General features: G+C 43.0%; 1 protein-coding gene across 1 annotated transcript in view; it reads right to left on the bottom strand.

Annotated features, from left to right (window-relative positions):
* Positions 1-912: 912 nt before the first annotated feature.
* The window catches only part of bmp1a (bone morphogenetic protein 1a), a 36,732-nt gene continuing 22,270 nt past the window's right edge, over positions 913-15,374 (bottom strand). Inside the window, 15 exon segments of the mRNA XM_034148708.1 lie at positions 913-2,115; positions 3,842-4,092; positions 4,771-4,984; positions 5,517-5,537; positions 5,539-5,645; positions 6,111-6,236; positions 6,329-6,509; positions 6,663-6,823; positions 8,638-8,763; positions 9,008-9,203; positions 9,301-9,446; positions 9,841-9,957; positions 10,357-10,459; positions 10,592-10,707; positions 13,501-13,625. Of these exon segments, the coding sequence (XP_034004599.1) occupies positions 1,981-2,115; positions 3,842-4,092; positions 4,771-4,984; positions 5,517-5,537; positions 5,539-5,645; positions 6,111-6,236; positions 6,329-6,509; positions 6,663-6,823; positions 8,638-8,763; positions 9,008-9,203; positions 9,301-9,446; positions 9,841-9,957; positions 10,357-10,459; positions 10,592-10,707; positions 13,501-13,625 (2,125 nt within the window). The 3' untranslated portion in view covers positions 913-1,980.

Below are 15,374 nucleotides of genomic sequence, written 5' to 3'. Positions count from 1 at the left end.
GAAAACCAATCTTTGTTTAAAGATATTGAACCTGCACCTTTCAGGAATCTTCATCAAATATTCATGAGTTCGTATTGATCTTTTTAAAGTGTGTTTACCGAGACTGCAGTCCGGGTTCATCTGCGTGTATTTTGCAGCATTTTCTCTTGGTTTAAGTTTAATGAATGCCAATTTCAGTTGTGCCAATTTTCCCTGCAACTACACTGCTCTGACTCGCTTTGTTTTATTTGTTTTTCTGAAGACCAACAGAATGGTAATGGGAAAGCATTGAGGGGGGAGAGAGGTTATATGTAGGCAAATGAATATTCAGCAAGGCGAAAAATGAAATACTTTCCTTCTGCAGTCTGAAATGACAAGCTCCGTCTATAAATAGTGAAGCGTAGATGAAAGGATGAATAACGGATATTTATATGTGGCTTTTTCTCTGTGTTTGCTAGGTGTCAGAAAGTTATTTCAAACAGACCAGTGTACCATTTAAGTCCTCAGCTCTGTATTTCGCCTCCTACTCACATGTCCTGGATTGCACTCAAATCCGCTGGAGTGATGCAGGACAAGGTTTTACTGAAATGGCACAAAACAGTTATCAAATAGTATTGTGCACGAAGGTCGGACATCAAACAGATGCTTTATACTCCCTCGATGTGACACAACAATATTCTCATCGCGTTGAATGAGCAATAAACGGAGAAAAGGAATGAGTGAGCAACATAATATATTCAACACAGACCAATGGCTATACATTAGAAGGCAATTATAGGGCTATTCCAACATCACCGTTCCACCTTTACATTATAATTACTATAACAATAAATACCCAGGCCCATTTGGTTCTAGAGAAATACTTCATGGTACCAAGAAAAAGGCATTTTCTCTGGAGAGAAATTATTTTACATCAGAAGTGTAAACCAACACTGAAACATAAATCATATCTTTATTACCCCATGTTGCAGGGCACACACAATGTTCAAGTATGCCTGAGGAACTAATTGGAGCAATTAAAAAAAGAAAACAATGTAGAATAAGAGATAAAATGCATTTAAAAATAAGTGAACTGGCATTGCATTTCACAAAAATTCATAAGCTCATGATTTTGGAACAATTCACTGTAAAGTGCTAATTGGTTTGAGCTGAGAAAAGCACATGTTCCCTTTGAAAGATCATACACATTACTTTATACATGGATGTACAGTAATAGCCAGTCCTCAGGCCAGCAATTACCAACCAGAAGACATGGACCACAATTCATGTATTAGTCCTTTAATAAGATAACTGCTTCCTTAATTTCCTTGTTAATGGTAACAACGAGAATCTTGCCACTGGGTGCCAGGACAATGCCAATTACAAATGCTGGTGTTGTCACTGTACAGTTTTCCTTCGTTCCTTGTAATTACATGCAATTGACCGACATACAGTATCAAAAACCTCAAGTCAAGTCCTTTTACAGATAGGAATCCTTGAACCAAAGGGATGTGTGAGGAGAGGAGAGCAATTATTGAGGAGTGCAGGAGACCTTCCTATACTCCTCTTCCTCTTCCTCTCCCCCTCCCGGATGTGGTGGGCTGGCCCGACAAAAGCCCGCCTTCCTACAGGTCCTGAGAATCCACTGTTTTCCTTTGTGCCTCTCATTAGGATGCACATTAAAAAAAAAAAAAAAAAGAGGAAACAAAAAAATATCTGGAGGGGTCTGGGTCAATAAATCTTCCCCTACTGTCCGCCTAAGGCAGACGTTGATCCTCCCACCCCAATCCTAACCATAAAAAGGTAAAAACAAGGTGTACTGCAGAATGGCTTTACTCCTCACAGTCTGTGGGGGGCGCTAGAGCCCCTGGGAGCTGAGGTGCGGTTGGTGGTCTTGCGGCTGTTCTGTCGTGTCTGATTTATCTTGGTGGCCAAAGGTTTCCGAGCGTCGGGCTTGCGCCTCCCCTTGGGGCCCCTCCGTTTGCCCCTCTGCCCCGCACGGCCCCTCCTGGCCCCCGCTGGTCACTTGCGGGAGTGCAGTGTGTCCTGGAACTTGGTGCTGGTGTAACGCACGTGGAATCCTTTTTTGTTGATGGTGTCGTCGGAGTGGAACTTGATCACAATGGAGTCACCGGCCGAGTAGATCTCCTCTGGAGGCTGAGGGGGGGGGGGGGGAAACAAGAGATTCATTTGTACCGTCACTTTCTGCTCCTCGGACTGCACTTCAACAGAAGTAGGCCTGCCCAGATATTGTACGTAGAAAAGTATGAACATCAAATATACTTAAAGTCCTCATTATGCAGATCGGCCCATTTCAGAATAATATATATTATATGTTTTGATCATATTTATTGATGCATTAAAGTGTTATCAAAGCTGGTAAAGGTGCCGCTAGTCTCGATGACTCTGCTTGTGAATTTACTCCAAGTGTAACTAATGTCTGATTTAAGAGTTGATTATGTTTTATATCATTAATCCAAATCTGCAAAGTAACTGAAGATATTAAATACATGTAGCAGAGTAAAAGTACAATATTTATCTCGAATTGTAGTGGAGTAGAAGTACAAAGTAGTGCCTCAAAATTGTACTTAAGTACAGTACTTGAGTAAATGTACTTAGTCACTTTACACCACTGAACTTCAATTAAAACTAAGAGACTTCTCACATTCTGATACTGAAGTCTGATCATTGAGCATGACGAAAGGCTTCTGACTGCAGAGGACTGCTACTTCTGTAACAGCCAGGGGCCACGCAAGGGTCTGGGACTGTATGGCTTTATTCTGATTAAGGCTCTGGCTGCTATTGAAGTGAGGATAAAATAAAACTGAAGATTAGTTCCATGTGCAGCGCTCTACGAAGCTCATTTATCCCCTGAACAAAACCATACACTGCACAGCACTTCTAAAATGTCACGAGTACAAAGTCTGCCCTCTCCAATGAAACAAAAGGGGGAATTCACTTTATTATGTGTTCATAGATAAATATGCAACACATGACCTGGCTGGGGTATCACATTAATATTCATTTGAAACATCGTACTTAAGTGAATTACTTGTTTGAGGTGACACACTGTGGCGCTGCGATGTCGGAGAAGGTAAAGCTTGTGCAACCAACTGTAAAACACCGGGCTGTTTAATAAAGCTGTCATTCATAACATGAATAATATATCTACAATAGCCCATAAGTCCTGGTTTATTGGAATTAGGTTTAAAACGCCAGAAGAAAGGGGCCAACAAATCGCATTGTACAACCGGCTGAAATGCAGTCTGCTATTTAACTGAGAAAAGCCCTGGGGCTAAGAGTAAGCCTCCCCTCACTATAATGAGTTTTCAACCTACTTCTGACTGAATTGTGTCAGTTCATTTCGACCTGTTTTATAAAAGGAAACTTGATTGAGGAGCTTCTCCCTGGGGTTCAGGGGGTGTCATGTCCCCTCCAGAAAACACTTCACTAGAACAGGCGTGAGTAAAAGGCCACAGCTTATTATTGAAGCGTTTAAATGAAATCAAGCTGTTCTCTGACCTGAGAAAACTTGTGTTTCTATTCCCTGCTGGCCTCATTGTTCCAGTCTCAGGCTGCAGCCTCAGCAATGGCTGATTAATTCACTCTTACAACCGGATGCGAGATACTCTGATGCTATCGGCTCCTAGGGGGTGATGGCTTTTGTCGACCCACAACCGCCTCCGCAGAAACACTCCCAAACCCAGAGGAACATGTTGACTTTAACAAAGTAATTCAAGCCGGGGTTTGGACTGGAATCAAGCATAGTTTAAAAAGTCTCACTTTTAAAAAGGTCAGCTTATTCCAGAACAATAGTCTGAAACTCCAGCTAGTATACTGTAAAAACTGTACTGAAGTGCTGTGATAAGGAAAATGTTCTTACCCCTGAGCCACAGTAGCGTCCAAGCCGTGGAGACTTGGTGTCGGCTCCGTCAAACAGCTCCATGTAGTCGTAGCCGCAGTCCGCCTCCTCCTCGATCTCAAAGGTCTGGAAGATGAGCTCCACGCCGTAGCCTTTCTCCGCAGAGAGCACCCACTGACAGTCCGAGGCTCCGGGGTAGTTGTTGTCCCCGAACTGTGCATGGGAGAACACGTCCTTGGTTTTGACCTCAGCCTTTAGGCGACCTCCACACTCTGCGGACAGAGAAGTTGAGCCGAGTTGGACATTTTGAAAACAGAGGCCAGAAACAGCTGCTGTGCTTGTTGGTCTTTAGCTCAGCTGTGGTTTTACAGTCACACAGATTCAAAGGATCATTCCACATGCTCTGCAGTTAGTCATAATTATTCTCAGACGTGGTGGTAAATTCAGACCAAACTAAATCCTGTGAGCATTATTCCCACAACCATTGTTCTGTCAACACTAAAATGATGTCACAAAAACATGACAGCTTAGATCATTTACTGGAATGCCTTTTTGTTTCGCACATTCCTCATTAGTTTATTGATAAATTGAAATAAATGGGTGCTGCATGAAACAACAGCGAAACTTCATTATAAACATCGATTTACAAACTCTCACACAACTTGTGCGGTGTGATAAAAGTGTCATTTAAGCAGTTGTATTCTCACACACATTGGCTTTTCCCTTACAATTGAAAACCCATCTGCATAAACAGAACTCGACGGATGAATCACTCGCCTGATAACGTGAGAGACTGTTTATGCGGAGATGTACAAGACTTTTCATATAGTTTTGCTGTTGTTAAACACGGCCGCTATTTACTTTACACAAGAGCTGAGTACTTGATACATGCTTTCACTGTGTGTCCTTTCAATAGGAGGAGAATCTGTTATAGCAGCATCTGTTCTTACCTGCAGTATGGGAGGCCTGGAAGCCTTTCTTCTGCACTGAGTTGTCAGAGAAGAAGCGGACGAACAGCTTGTTGGCACTAGACGTGATGGGTGGAGGTTTCTTGGTGCCGCAGAACCGACCCAGACTCGCAGCTTTCCCATCTCGCCCGTCGTAAATTTCGATGTGGTCGTAAGCACACTCCAGGTGGGCCTCCATGTCGATCTCATTGAAGGCCTGCGACAAAACAAGATGATGAGTATGTGTGAAACAGTGTGAAAATTAAAATGTAGGAGTTCAAATGCTACTTTGAGACTACCTTTTTTGAAATCAAATTAAATTCTTTTGACAGTGATATGGGATTTCTAGAAAATGTATCCGCACTGAAAAAACTGTGATTCTCTTCGAAGCACACAGGTGAGTTTAACAGTATTTGACACCAGTTTTGAATTGTTATTTAGGACAAGAAGACATGCTTTGATGTCATAAGTGTGATCTTTTTATAAGCAAATGCTAAAAATAAAAAAAGGATATTCAAATAATCTACATCCTGTCAGTGACACATTCGACATAAATGCAGAAAATAACAGAAGGGGGAGCCACACATCCTGGTTAGGGCTGGCATATCAGTCACTGACAGCAGAACAGTAAACACAGATGTCCTCGGTGGATTTAGCAATTCAATTACGCAAATAAGCAACACACACAAATCAAAAACGTGACTGACGAGAGAAAAATGACATAGAGAGCGGGAGGAAGTCACACGTACGATTTTGATGCGGTGGCCGGGGGGTGGTGGTGAGAGCCCAGGTGCAGGCCTTCTTGCTGGGGTATTTATCCGGCCAATTGGGGCTGGTGATGTCACCGCTCACACTGTTCACGGTGTGATCGCATCCAGCTGTAAACAAGCATCACTGAGTCAACCTCTGCATCATGCTGATATGGAACACACTGTTTTAGACTCAAAGTAATCATTGCATAAGTCCGGAGCAGAAACAAATGATCTGCTAATATTATTATTACTACTAGCTGCTACTCCAAGTTAGTCCATCCATTACTGAATCTTTACGTAACGATGTGCAATAATAATTGGACCAATATTATATACCACACTTCATTCTACAGTGCTACACTTATTTAATGTCATAAATACTGCGGCTACTTCCTATCTACTTAAATGTGGACTTCTGTCAATTGTAATTTTTTTTATTTCAATGCTATGTTCATGCCTTTTTGTATAATAGTGTTCTATTTTCTTTGTCTCTATCTATACTTTTCTGTAACAATGTAAGTTTCCCCTTTGTGGGACGAATAAACAAATTCTGATTCTGAAATAAAGAGACAAGACTTTGAGTTGAAATACCTTCTTTGCAGTCGTGTTTGTTGTCATGCAGCACGAAGCCGCTCCTGCACTGACAGCTGTAGCTCCCGAAGGTGTTGACACACTCATGTTGACAGCCGCCGTTCTCCTTAGAGCACTCATCTTTGTCTGAGGAAGCACAGAGGACACACGCTTGGTGACTGTTTCCTTTCAAGACTGACAGCTAGCAGCAGAACAAACATGTTTCTCTGAGGACTCACCTGAGAAATACTGCGCTTTAAAGCCCTTTTTGGAAACGGTGTTGTCTGATTTGAACTCAATGCGCATGTTGTTGTACTGGGAGGTGATAGCTTCTGGTTTCTCCGCTCCACAGAACTTCCCGTGTAGCCTTGAATCCGCCGACAACCCGCTGCGCACCTCCACGTAGTCGTACTTACAAACCTGAGCAGAGAAACGGAGCGTGTGAGGAGGATGGGGCATTTTATTTGGCTTTAATCATGAAACATAAGGAGGACAGGGATGCTTGTGCAGTGACAGAGAGAGAAAACGGAACAAACCCACCCTGTGTCGATTCAAAATAACCCAAGTGCTCACGTCATTGCCCTCGGTCTCGAAGACGTCAAAGAGCAGGGTGATGCGGTACTGCGTGGGGGCCACCAGCTGCCAGATGCAGTTCTTGTTGGGGGGGTATTCTCTGGGCCACCCCGGGCTGGTGATGGACCCATTCAACTTTGTGATGAAGCCTCCACAGGCAGCTGGACGGAAAACAAGGGAAGAGACAAGAATAAGAAGTTTGATACAGATGCACAAAGGCAGATAGAAAATAAATAATATCAACAAATAACTCAATAAGACGTCTTCCGCGCTGCAAGCCACACAGCTGAAATTAAAGCCTCTGAAATATCCTTTTGTCTCCGAAATAAACCCGATTACAGAGGACTAAGGCAGGCTTTGGTTATGCAAGACACACATGTTACAACAACTGGTGTTGCCCCTCACCTGGCTATTTTTAGCTAAACCTAACATGCAGTGCTGATCCGTACCAACTGCAGTAGATGTGATGTTGATACATGGACTGTGAAGTTATTAAATGTGGACATGGGCGAATTGCTGGGATAATAAAGGTTTGGATTGTTGAGGCTGATGGACTCCTTCAATTTCTTGCAGACAGGTGCGTAGGAGGAAATGTCCAAAGCAAAGAGATAAGAGGATTTTTGCACACTGCCCTTTTAGTTGCAATTACATTTATTTAGAAATACAAATGTTTAGTCATACACCTTAACTTTGTAAAGCTTTATGGAGGTTTGTGTGCAAATAACATTTAATTTGTAACAATTACATTGCATTATTCAATAATATTACATTACACTTCATTTAGCTGATGATTTTATCCAAAGCGACTTACAATAAGAGCATAAATCATAGAGATAGAAAAATGCAAATATATTCACTTCAAATAATCAAAGTGCTGGTGAATTAGTTTCAAATTGGCTAAACTCATTAAGTGCTCAACATTTTATTTATTTATTAAAGGGAACCTATCATGCAAAATGCACTTTTGTACGTCTTTTATACATGAATATGTGTCCCCGGTGTTCCAGGGAACTCACCAAGTGTCAGAAAACACAACCCTCTCTATTTTCCTCCATACCCAAATCTCTAAAAAAGGGGCTGCAACGGATCTGATAAAAACTGATCCAGATTTGAACACTGTCCTGACGTCAGGACAGTGGCGCTACGGCTATTGGGCCAACTCCACCAATCAGGAGGAGACAGCCACGGCCATTGCCATTCGAAAGCGCTGGAGACACTGTAGTACATATGCCAGGCCTGTAGATGGTGCTGTTCTCACTGAATCTGCCCTTGCTAAAACAGGGATAAAAAAATTCAAATTGAGCAAAATGAGGCATGGCTAAAATGCATGATCTGTTTGGTATTTTGAAAAATATAAATATGCCTTATATAGGTATGGTCCTACACTATATTATTCAAATATAGCATGATAGGTCCACTTTAAATGAACAAGGTGCAAGCGAAACAGGAGGTTTTTTTATAGTGTGATGAAAGAAGTACATGTTTTCTACTGTCCTGATGTCAAAAGGGAGCTCGTTCCACCATTTCAAACTAATGCATATAACAAACTTCATTAAATCTTTCTTGTAAAATCTTATCCATGATTTATTTCAATTTAATTTGCTTGTCTTCAATTGTTACAGTTCAATACTTTTTACAAAAAACAAAACATAAAAATGAAATATTGCCGTTCATAGCATAACTGTTGTGACAGCTGACTTTAAAGGAAGGAGCTGCAGGACAGAGGTCAACCAGATTTGGTCCAGCTTGTACACTAGCATTTAGGTCTTAAATGACAACATATCATTTGAGATAAAAATAACGCTTGCATTGTTATGACTCAATACTTTACAAAGGTAGTGCCCGGCCAGCACATACATCACTGTTGGCATCTGGTTCTGGCTTTAGAGTGACTGTACTTATTGTATTTGGGTGGCTAACTGTGTAAAGTTATTTAGCATGTAAATTACATGGTGACTTTTCTCCCTGTACTTACCCTCGCAGCTGCGCTTGTCAGCAGCCAGCTCATAGCCTGGGTCGCAGGCGCACTTGTAGCTGCCCAGTGTGTTGACACAGCGTTGCTCACAGCGACCGTTGTCCGGCTTGGAGCACTCATCCATCTCTGAAAACACAAAGTTATGTTTAGGATCCTTTCTGCTGGCCCCCTGGCTCGCTGGCTTACAGGAGAAACCCCTCAAAACAACCGCAGGCACAGAGGGTCCCACAGAACCCAGAAAAATTATCTGATAAAAACGGACAAAATGTTTTAAAAAGATAACGAGACACAAGGAGCGATTGCTGTAACATGTCAGATTAAACAGATGTCGACTTTCTTTCTTGAGAATTTACAACCCTTGACCTCTGACCTTTGAAGAAATTGGCAGCAAAGCCGGCCTTGTTGACGGAGCCATCTGAAACAAATTTCATCCACAGCTGGTTGGAGCTGGTTTTGATGTCATCTGGCTTGTCGTAGCCACAGAAGCGTCCCAACAGGGGGCTGTTTTCAGAGTTCCCATCGCGCACTTCCAGGTAGTCATAGGCACAACTGTCATGTCTCTCAATCTGGGGTTTGACAACAACAACAACAACAACAACATCTCCAAATCAGTCATAAAACTCAACAATTGTACTAATAAATGACAAAGTACTGGGGTCTTACCTCAAAAGACTGGAAGGTGAGGCCTACATGGTAGCCCTGCGCTACAGTTATCTTCCACACACACACTTTGTTCGGCCTGTAGTCATCAGGGTAGTTGGGGGATTGGATCTGGCCGCTGTCTTTCTTCACCTCCCCTCCGCAGATGGCTGCATGTGACAATAAAAACAATATAAAAAACAATACTGCGCTCCCTCTATAGCAGTATGATCAGCACATGCCTCTGAAGATAAAAACGTGTGCTCCGTTTCTGATTTATGCAATGAGGAATAGCTGAGATGCCTCCCAGACACACACACACACACACACACACACACAGTCACTTTGCACGGTCTGGAAACAATGGAGCCGAGTGTGAAGGCCGCCCAAAATCTGATTAATGCAGCGTAAAGTGCCTGCCACATCAGCAGCAGGGGAGCCAAAAACTGGATATGACTGCTGCAGCCTCCAGGCACATTGTTGGATGTGTGACCGGCCATGCGTTCACTCAGCTGAGCGGCATGCGGGGATGGGGTGCAGCGGGGTCGGGGAATGGGTGCTTACCCTCATAAACGGCGGAGAAACCTTTCCCAACCCAGTTACTGCTGCTGCGAAACTCAATCCACAGGCGGCTGTCGGTGGAGATGATTGACTCCGGCAGTTTATCCCCACAGAAACGACCTGAGTCACAGGTGAGAACACCCCGAGGAACCAAGATTTGATTACTTAAAACAATACATTATAAAAACCTTAACACACAGGTGAAAGTGTACTAGAGGAATTCAAAGACATAATTGAAAAACATAGAATTGGACAAGAACTAAACAATTAGCTAATTCATTTACTGAATGTACTTCTGACTTCTGCAAATAATGTTTTTGTTTCTTTGAACACTTGTTTGAAACTTGCCATCACTACCGTAACCATTTTTTATTTGGGATTGCATATTCATTTTTGTCAAAGACATTTGGAGATGTCACCTTTTTCTGGTCCAGAAATGTTTCATCGGATAATCAAATGAATCATGAATCATGATTCATGATTGCAGCCCACATACAGCCTTCTCTAGTTGAAACTGACCTTTGAGAGGCGCCTTCCTCCAGTATCCATCTCGAATTTCCACATGGTCGTACCAACACAAGTGGCTCCTGTACAGATCCATGGAGGTGAAGTTGAGAATGATCTAGAAAAGAACAAAGAGAGCGTGATTACGGACACGTTTCATATAAATAAGAAGTACAGCACATCAGTGTAAAAACAGACAGTGAAGCTTGTTTTCTGGCATCTCAAAGTGGATCTTTCCATATGCTCATACCTTCTCCCCCGGTGTGACTGATATTCTCCAGATGCAGTGCATGTAGGCTGAGTATCCATTGGGGAAGCCAGGAGAGGAGAAGTTCCCACTGCTTTCCTGCAGACTGTCCCCACATCCTGTGCACAAACACACACACAAACACACACATTAGGCCTGAGCCGTGAGCATGATGTGCTGCCAATTAGTCTCTGCCTGATAACACCTAATCCACTAATTCAAGTTATACACACACATCAGCTCTGAGGAGAATCCCCCCGCTGCAGAGACAGATGCTGGAATTATAAAACAGCCAATGTGAAGTAAAGGGCAGCGCTTTAATGTTCAAAGGCACATCTGCTGATAATATTCGCCCACAACCCCGCACCTCACCCCTCCCCCCCGACTCCAGATGATGATCACACAAAGGAATAGAGTGTGAGACACTTTCTCTGAGCATCCTCTGAAAATAAACCTGGCCCACTATAAATAACTGAGCCTTCTGGAGGATGTGATGCATTATGAACACATTGTGAAAAACCACCCTTAGTTTGACTGGCACAAATTAAAGGGGCCCTATTATGTTTGTTTGGGTTTGTTCTCTCCTGTAGTGTGTTATATAGGTTTGTGTGCATGTAAATGGTCTGCACAGGCTAACATCCCAAAGTTTCCTCCAGGGGGAGTTTCTCTCCCACACACTCCCCCCCCTGCCTGAAACACCTCTATTGGACTCCTTTGTTAACTTCCGTACCATAAATACATTACTATATAACTCTGGTGCTTCTATTGGCCAGCGCTCCATCACATTGTACGTGATAGGCTAAGGGGCAGGACATTGATTGTTGTGCTTTTATTTATGTCTTAATGTGTGTATATGTATACATGTGTCTGTTGATTGGGTATATATATATATGATATACATATTTTATACATATTTTTATATATATATATTTGTATTTTTCTATTCGGGATTGTGGGAAACGGTATTTTGATCTCTGTCTGTACACACAAACTGAAAGATTGACAATAAAGTTGACTTAAATAATAATAAATAATAATAACTTGAATTGATATAGCGCCTTTCATAACCTCAAGGTCGCTTTACAAAGAAACATACAAGGACAAGACATAAAACATAAACATAAAACAGGGGGCAGAAATGGAAGTGTAAGTGGGGGGGGGGGGGGGGAGAAATGTGAGTTATTGTTGGAAGGCGATGTTGAACAGATGAGTTTTAAGGGTTGATGTGAAGATGTTGAGAGAAGGGGCGTTGCGGATTTCTGCAGGGAGGGAGTTCCAGAGGGTGGGGGCAGCGACACTGAAGGCACGGTCCCCGAAGGTGCGGAGGCGTGAAGGTGGAATGGAGAGCAGGCCAGAGTCTGAGGATCGAAGGGTGCGGGACGGGATGTAAGGGTGGGGGAGATCTGTGAGGTAGTGAGGGGAGAGGGCATGGAGGGACTTGTGAGGTGAGGAGGAGGAGTTTGTAAGTGATGTGGGACTTGACCGGGAGCCAGTGGAGGTTGAAGAGAGTGGGGGTGATGCGACTTTGACATAGCGGTTGGCCAATCACAACAGAGCCGTCCAGCTAACCAATCAGAGCAGACTGGGCTCTGGTTTCAGACAGAGGGTGAAAAGAGGTGCGCAGCACAGGCAGTATGAGAAAGATAAAGAGCTTTGTGAACATGTCACAGTACAAGAATTATATACAAATATGAAGCAAAACATTTGCAAAATATGGCCCCTTTAAGTGTGCAAGTGTGCGAGGACTGATCCCAGACACCAGGTACAGCCTCGTGGATCTGCTGAGGGAGGCTGATGCCAAGTGAGGGAGAGACACATTTGATTAAGACGGAGAGGAAATAACAGAGAGTAGATTGCATCTTCTGCTTTCCATTTTGAGATAAATGTATGCATTCATTATAACTCTGTGTTATCTTTACCTCGAGGGGGTGTTATGAAGGAGTAAGGAAAACATCTCCAATTGTTCTCATCTATCACTTCCCTTGAGGACTGTGTGTAAGCAATAACATGAAGAGCCCTCAGCCCAGGGTTGTGTGTAATAATGCTTGGCAGAGGTTCGCCGGTACTAAACCCTTCATAAGCTTCCAGGCACACACCGGGGATGACAAACGCACCCAGGAATGCTTCATGAATGGCAGATCTGTGGTTCTTTAAGGATTTTTTATTTTCCAAGAACATGTGGAGACTCACCACCTCGTCCCCCGCAGCGTGCGTCACCTCATCCAGTCAGTTTCTTCCTCACAAGACAGAAATTGTCGTGAAGAAAGAGACAGAACGCTTCCAATGTTCCATTTAAAAATTCCTCACTAAAACCACATATGCTGGTCCAGCTCCGGTGACCATGACTATGCTTATTTAAGGAGCTTTAATGTGAGGCTAGCTATCCTCGCCTGGCTTACAATTAACTGTCCGTCATCAAATCTATTCAGCAGCAAGCTGATCTCAATGTACATCTGTTAATGCCATAAACCCTATTTACTTCAACAGCATTAAATCCTCTCTCCCCTGTAATTATAAACAAAGTGAGTGGTTTTGTAAAGTACCAAGCTTATGTAACTCTTAGTATAGTCTTTTAGTTCACATTTCACATGCTGTGATGTGCGCACATGAGTGTTCCCGAAAATTGTTGTCGTCATTGTCTTCTTGAGAAACAGCTGTTCTTTTGCGTTTATCTGGGAAAGAGTGATGACAAACTTCCTGTCCTTGGGTAGCGTTTACACTCCTCCCAGCTTAGGACTTTCGGACGCTGTAGCCAAGGACTGACGCCACATCAAGAGACGATGCTCGGCTATGAGCTGAATCGAGTGAAAACAGGAGGTGCGGCAGACCTCTCTTCAGCTCTATGTTACACACACATGCAAAAATAGACAGGAAAAACCCATAGCAGACAGCATCTGTCATTTTGGTCTTACTGGAGCATTTGTAGAGTTTGCGTGCCTGTATGATATCCCCTTTGCTCAGTCTGGTTCTCTGGCCAATGGGTGGTCGCACTCCGTTCACATCGTAGCGTGGCAGGATGGTGTCCAGGAAGATGCCTCTGTAATTCAGCAGGAGAGACCAAGGTTAATGTCGCATGAAACCCAGACGGCATGCACACATCCTGATGACTAGTCCAACATACACGCACGCCACAAAACATGTTCGCCTGAGGATTAAGTGACTTACCATCAGATAGCGCAATCACTGTCAACATTATTATTAAGGGTTTCTAAAGGATCGAGACATCTAAAAACAACAATGAATGTGGGTACTTCCAGTGTGGATCAGCCAAAATAAATGTGGTTGTTTTGTTTAGCAAATCCAGCAGACAGACAAGAGGGGACACAGAGACATTATGTTTCATGTAACCCTTGACAATAGGAACAAAAGTGTGCATTTTTCTACTATAAAATGTCTCAATGCATTTCAGATGTCTGATGCAAAACCCACATCTAATGAAATCTTACTAAAAGACTGATTGTGATGAGATGTGGCAGCAGTTAAATTGGACAGCATGAAGCTTTTCAGCACGCACACCCACACCTATGTGTGAGTATTACCATGATCCTGTCTCCTGCTTGTACTCTAATAAAACGAAAATAATAAAAGATGTGGCACATTAGCAAACTTCTTATCTATGAATAAACACTCTTATAACAAATAACCAATCAGGAGCTGGTCGATGCATTTTCTACTTGACCCATCAGCCATTTTTAATGAGGTACATTAGACCAGTGATGTTATTTTAATGGGGCCCTATTATGCTCATTTTCAGATTCAGATTTGTATGTTGTGCCTCCACTGTGACTTTAAGGTTCAAAAAGCACCTCTTTTCACCCTCTGTCTGAAACCAGAGGCCAGAGACACTGATTGGTTAGCTGGACGCCACTGTTGTGATTCGTCAACCGCTTGGAGATGTATAAAACCTATATAACACACTACAGGAAAGGAAAAACCCTGAAAAGCATAATAGGACCTCTTTAAAACGGAAAGATTTATCATTTTGAATCTTTTTTTATTGCCACATGGTCCTTTTTCTCCCACCAACATGTTGATATGATTGTAAAAGTGAACGTGTTTCATTTTAAATCAATGTTGTTTACTTTCCGATTCTTCAGATATGATCACTTCTTGCTGAAAGGCAATATATGGACAGTTGCAGTCACTTATCAAAGCTTTCCTTTAAAGTCGGGGTCACGCTCGGTTTCTGAGGTGAACACTGACATCATTCTTCACACGCGTCTGCCTTACAGATGGACCCAAACTAAAAACTTAAGCCTTTCTCCAAAACAAAACTTAACAGATGTGAAAGGACTTATAAATCCATCAGGTAAAGTTTCTTTGTAGCTTTTCAGGAGAAAAATGGCAGAACAGTAAGAACAGAACAAACTCTTTCCACACTGTGCTGTCTCACATGACACATTGCTAGTTTATCATCTCCATTTTTCTCCAAGTATTGGCGAGCAACGGCCTGGCTCCCCGGCCGTTCCCATGGTGACATGCCTATCAACGCCAGGCATGTGCAAACAGAGCAGCCTGAGCTAACAGTTTAGATTCTGCCTGCACGTCCGTCTGTGAGCTTCCAGGAGCCCGTATGCTGGCTGCCGGTGAAAAAAACGCCACTCCAGCCGGTGTCAGAGCAGACAAAGGGCACACTGGCAGGTCTCTATTTGAGTTGGCACCGCTCCATACGTCAACCCTGAAAAAATATCTCGGAAGCGAAAGAGGGGGCAGGCCGGGTTGTGGGTCGGGTAACACACCCCACACAAAAAGCACGGGGATCAGTCCTGCTTGTCCCCTGGAGACA

Source organism: Trematomus bernacchii, unplaced genomic scaffold, assembly GCF_902827165.1.
Source record: "Trematomus bernacchii unplaced genomic scaffold, fTreBer1.1, whole genome shotgun sequence".
Taxonomy (NCBI): Eukaryota; Metazoa; Chordata; class Actinopteri; order Perciformes; family Nototheniidae; genus Trematomus; species Trematomus bernacchii.
The sequence above is the reverse complement of the archived record's forward strand: the minus strand, read 5'-3'. Positions and strand labels throughout refer to the sequence as shown.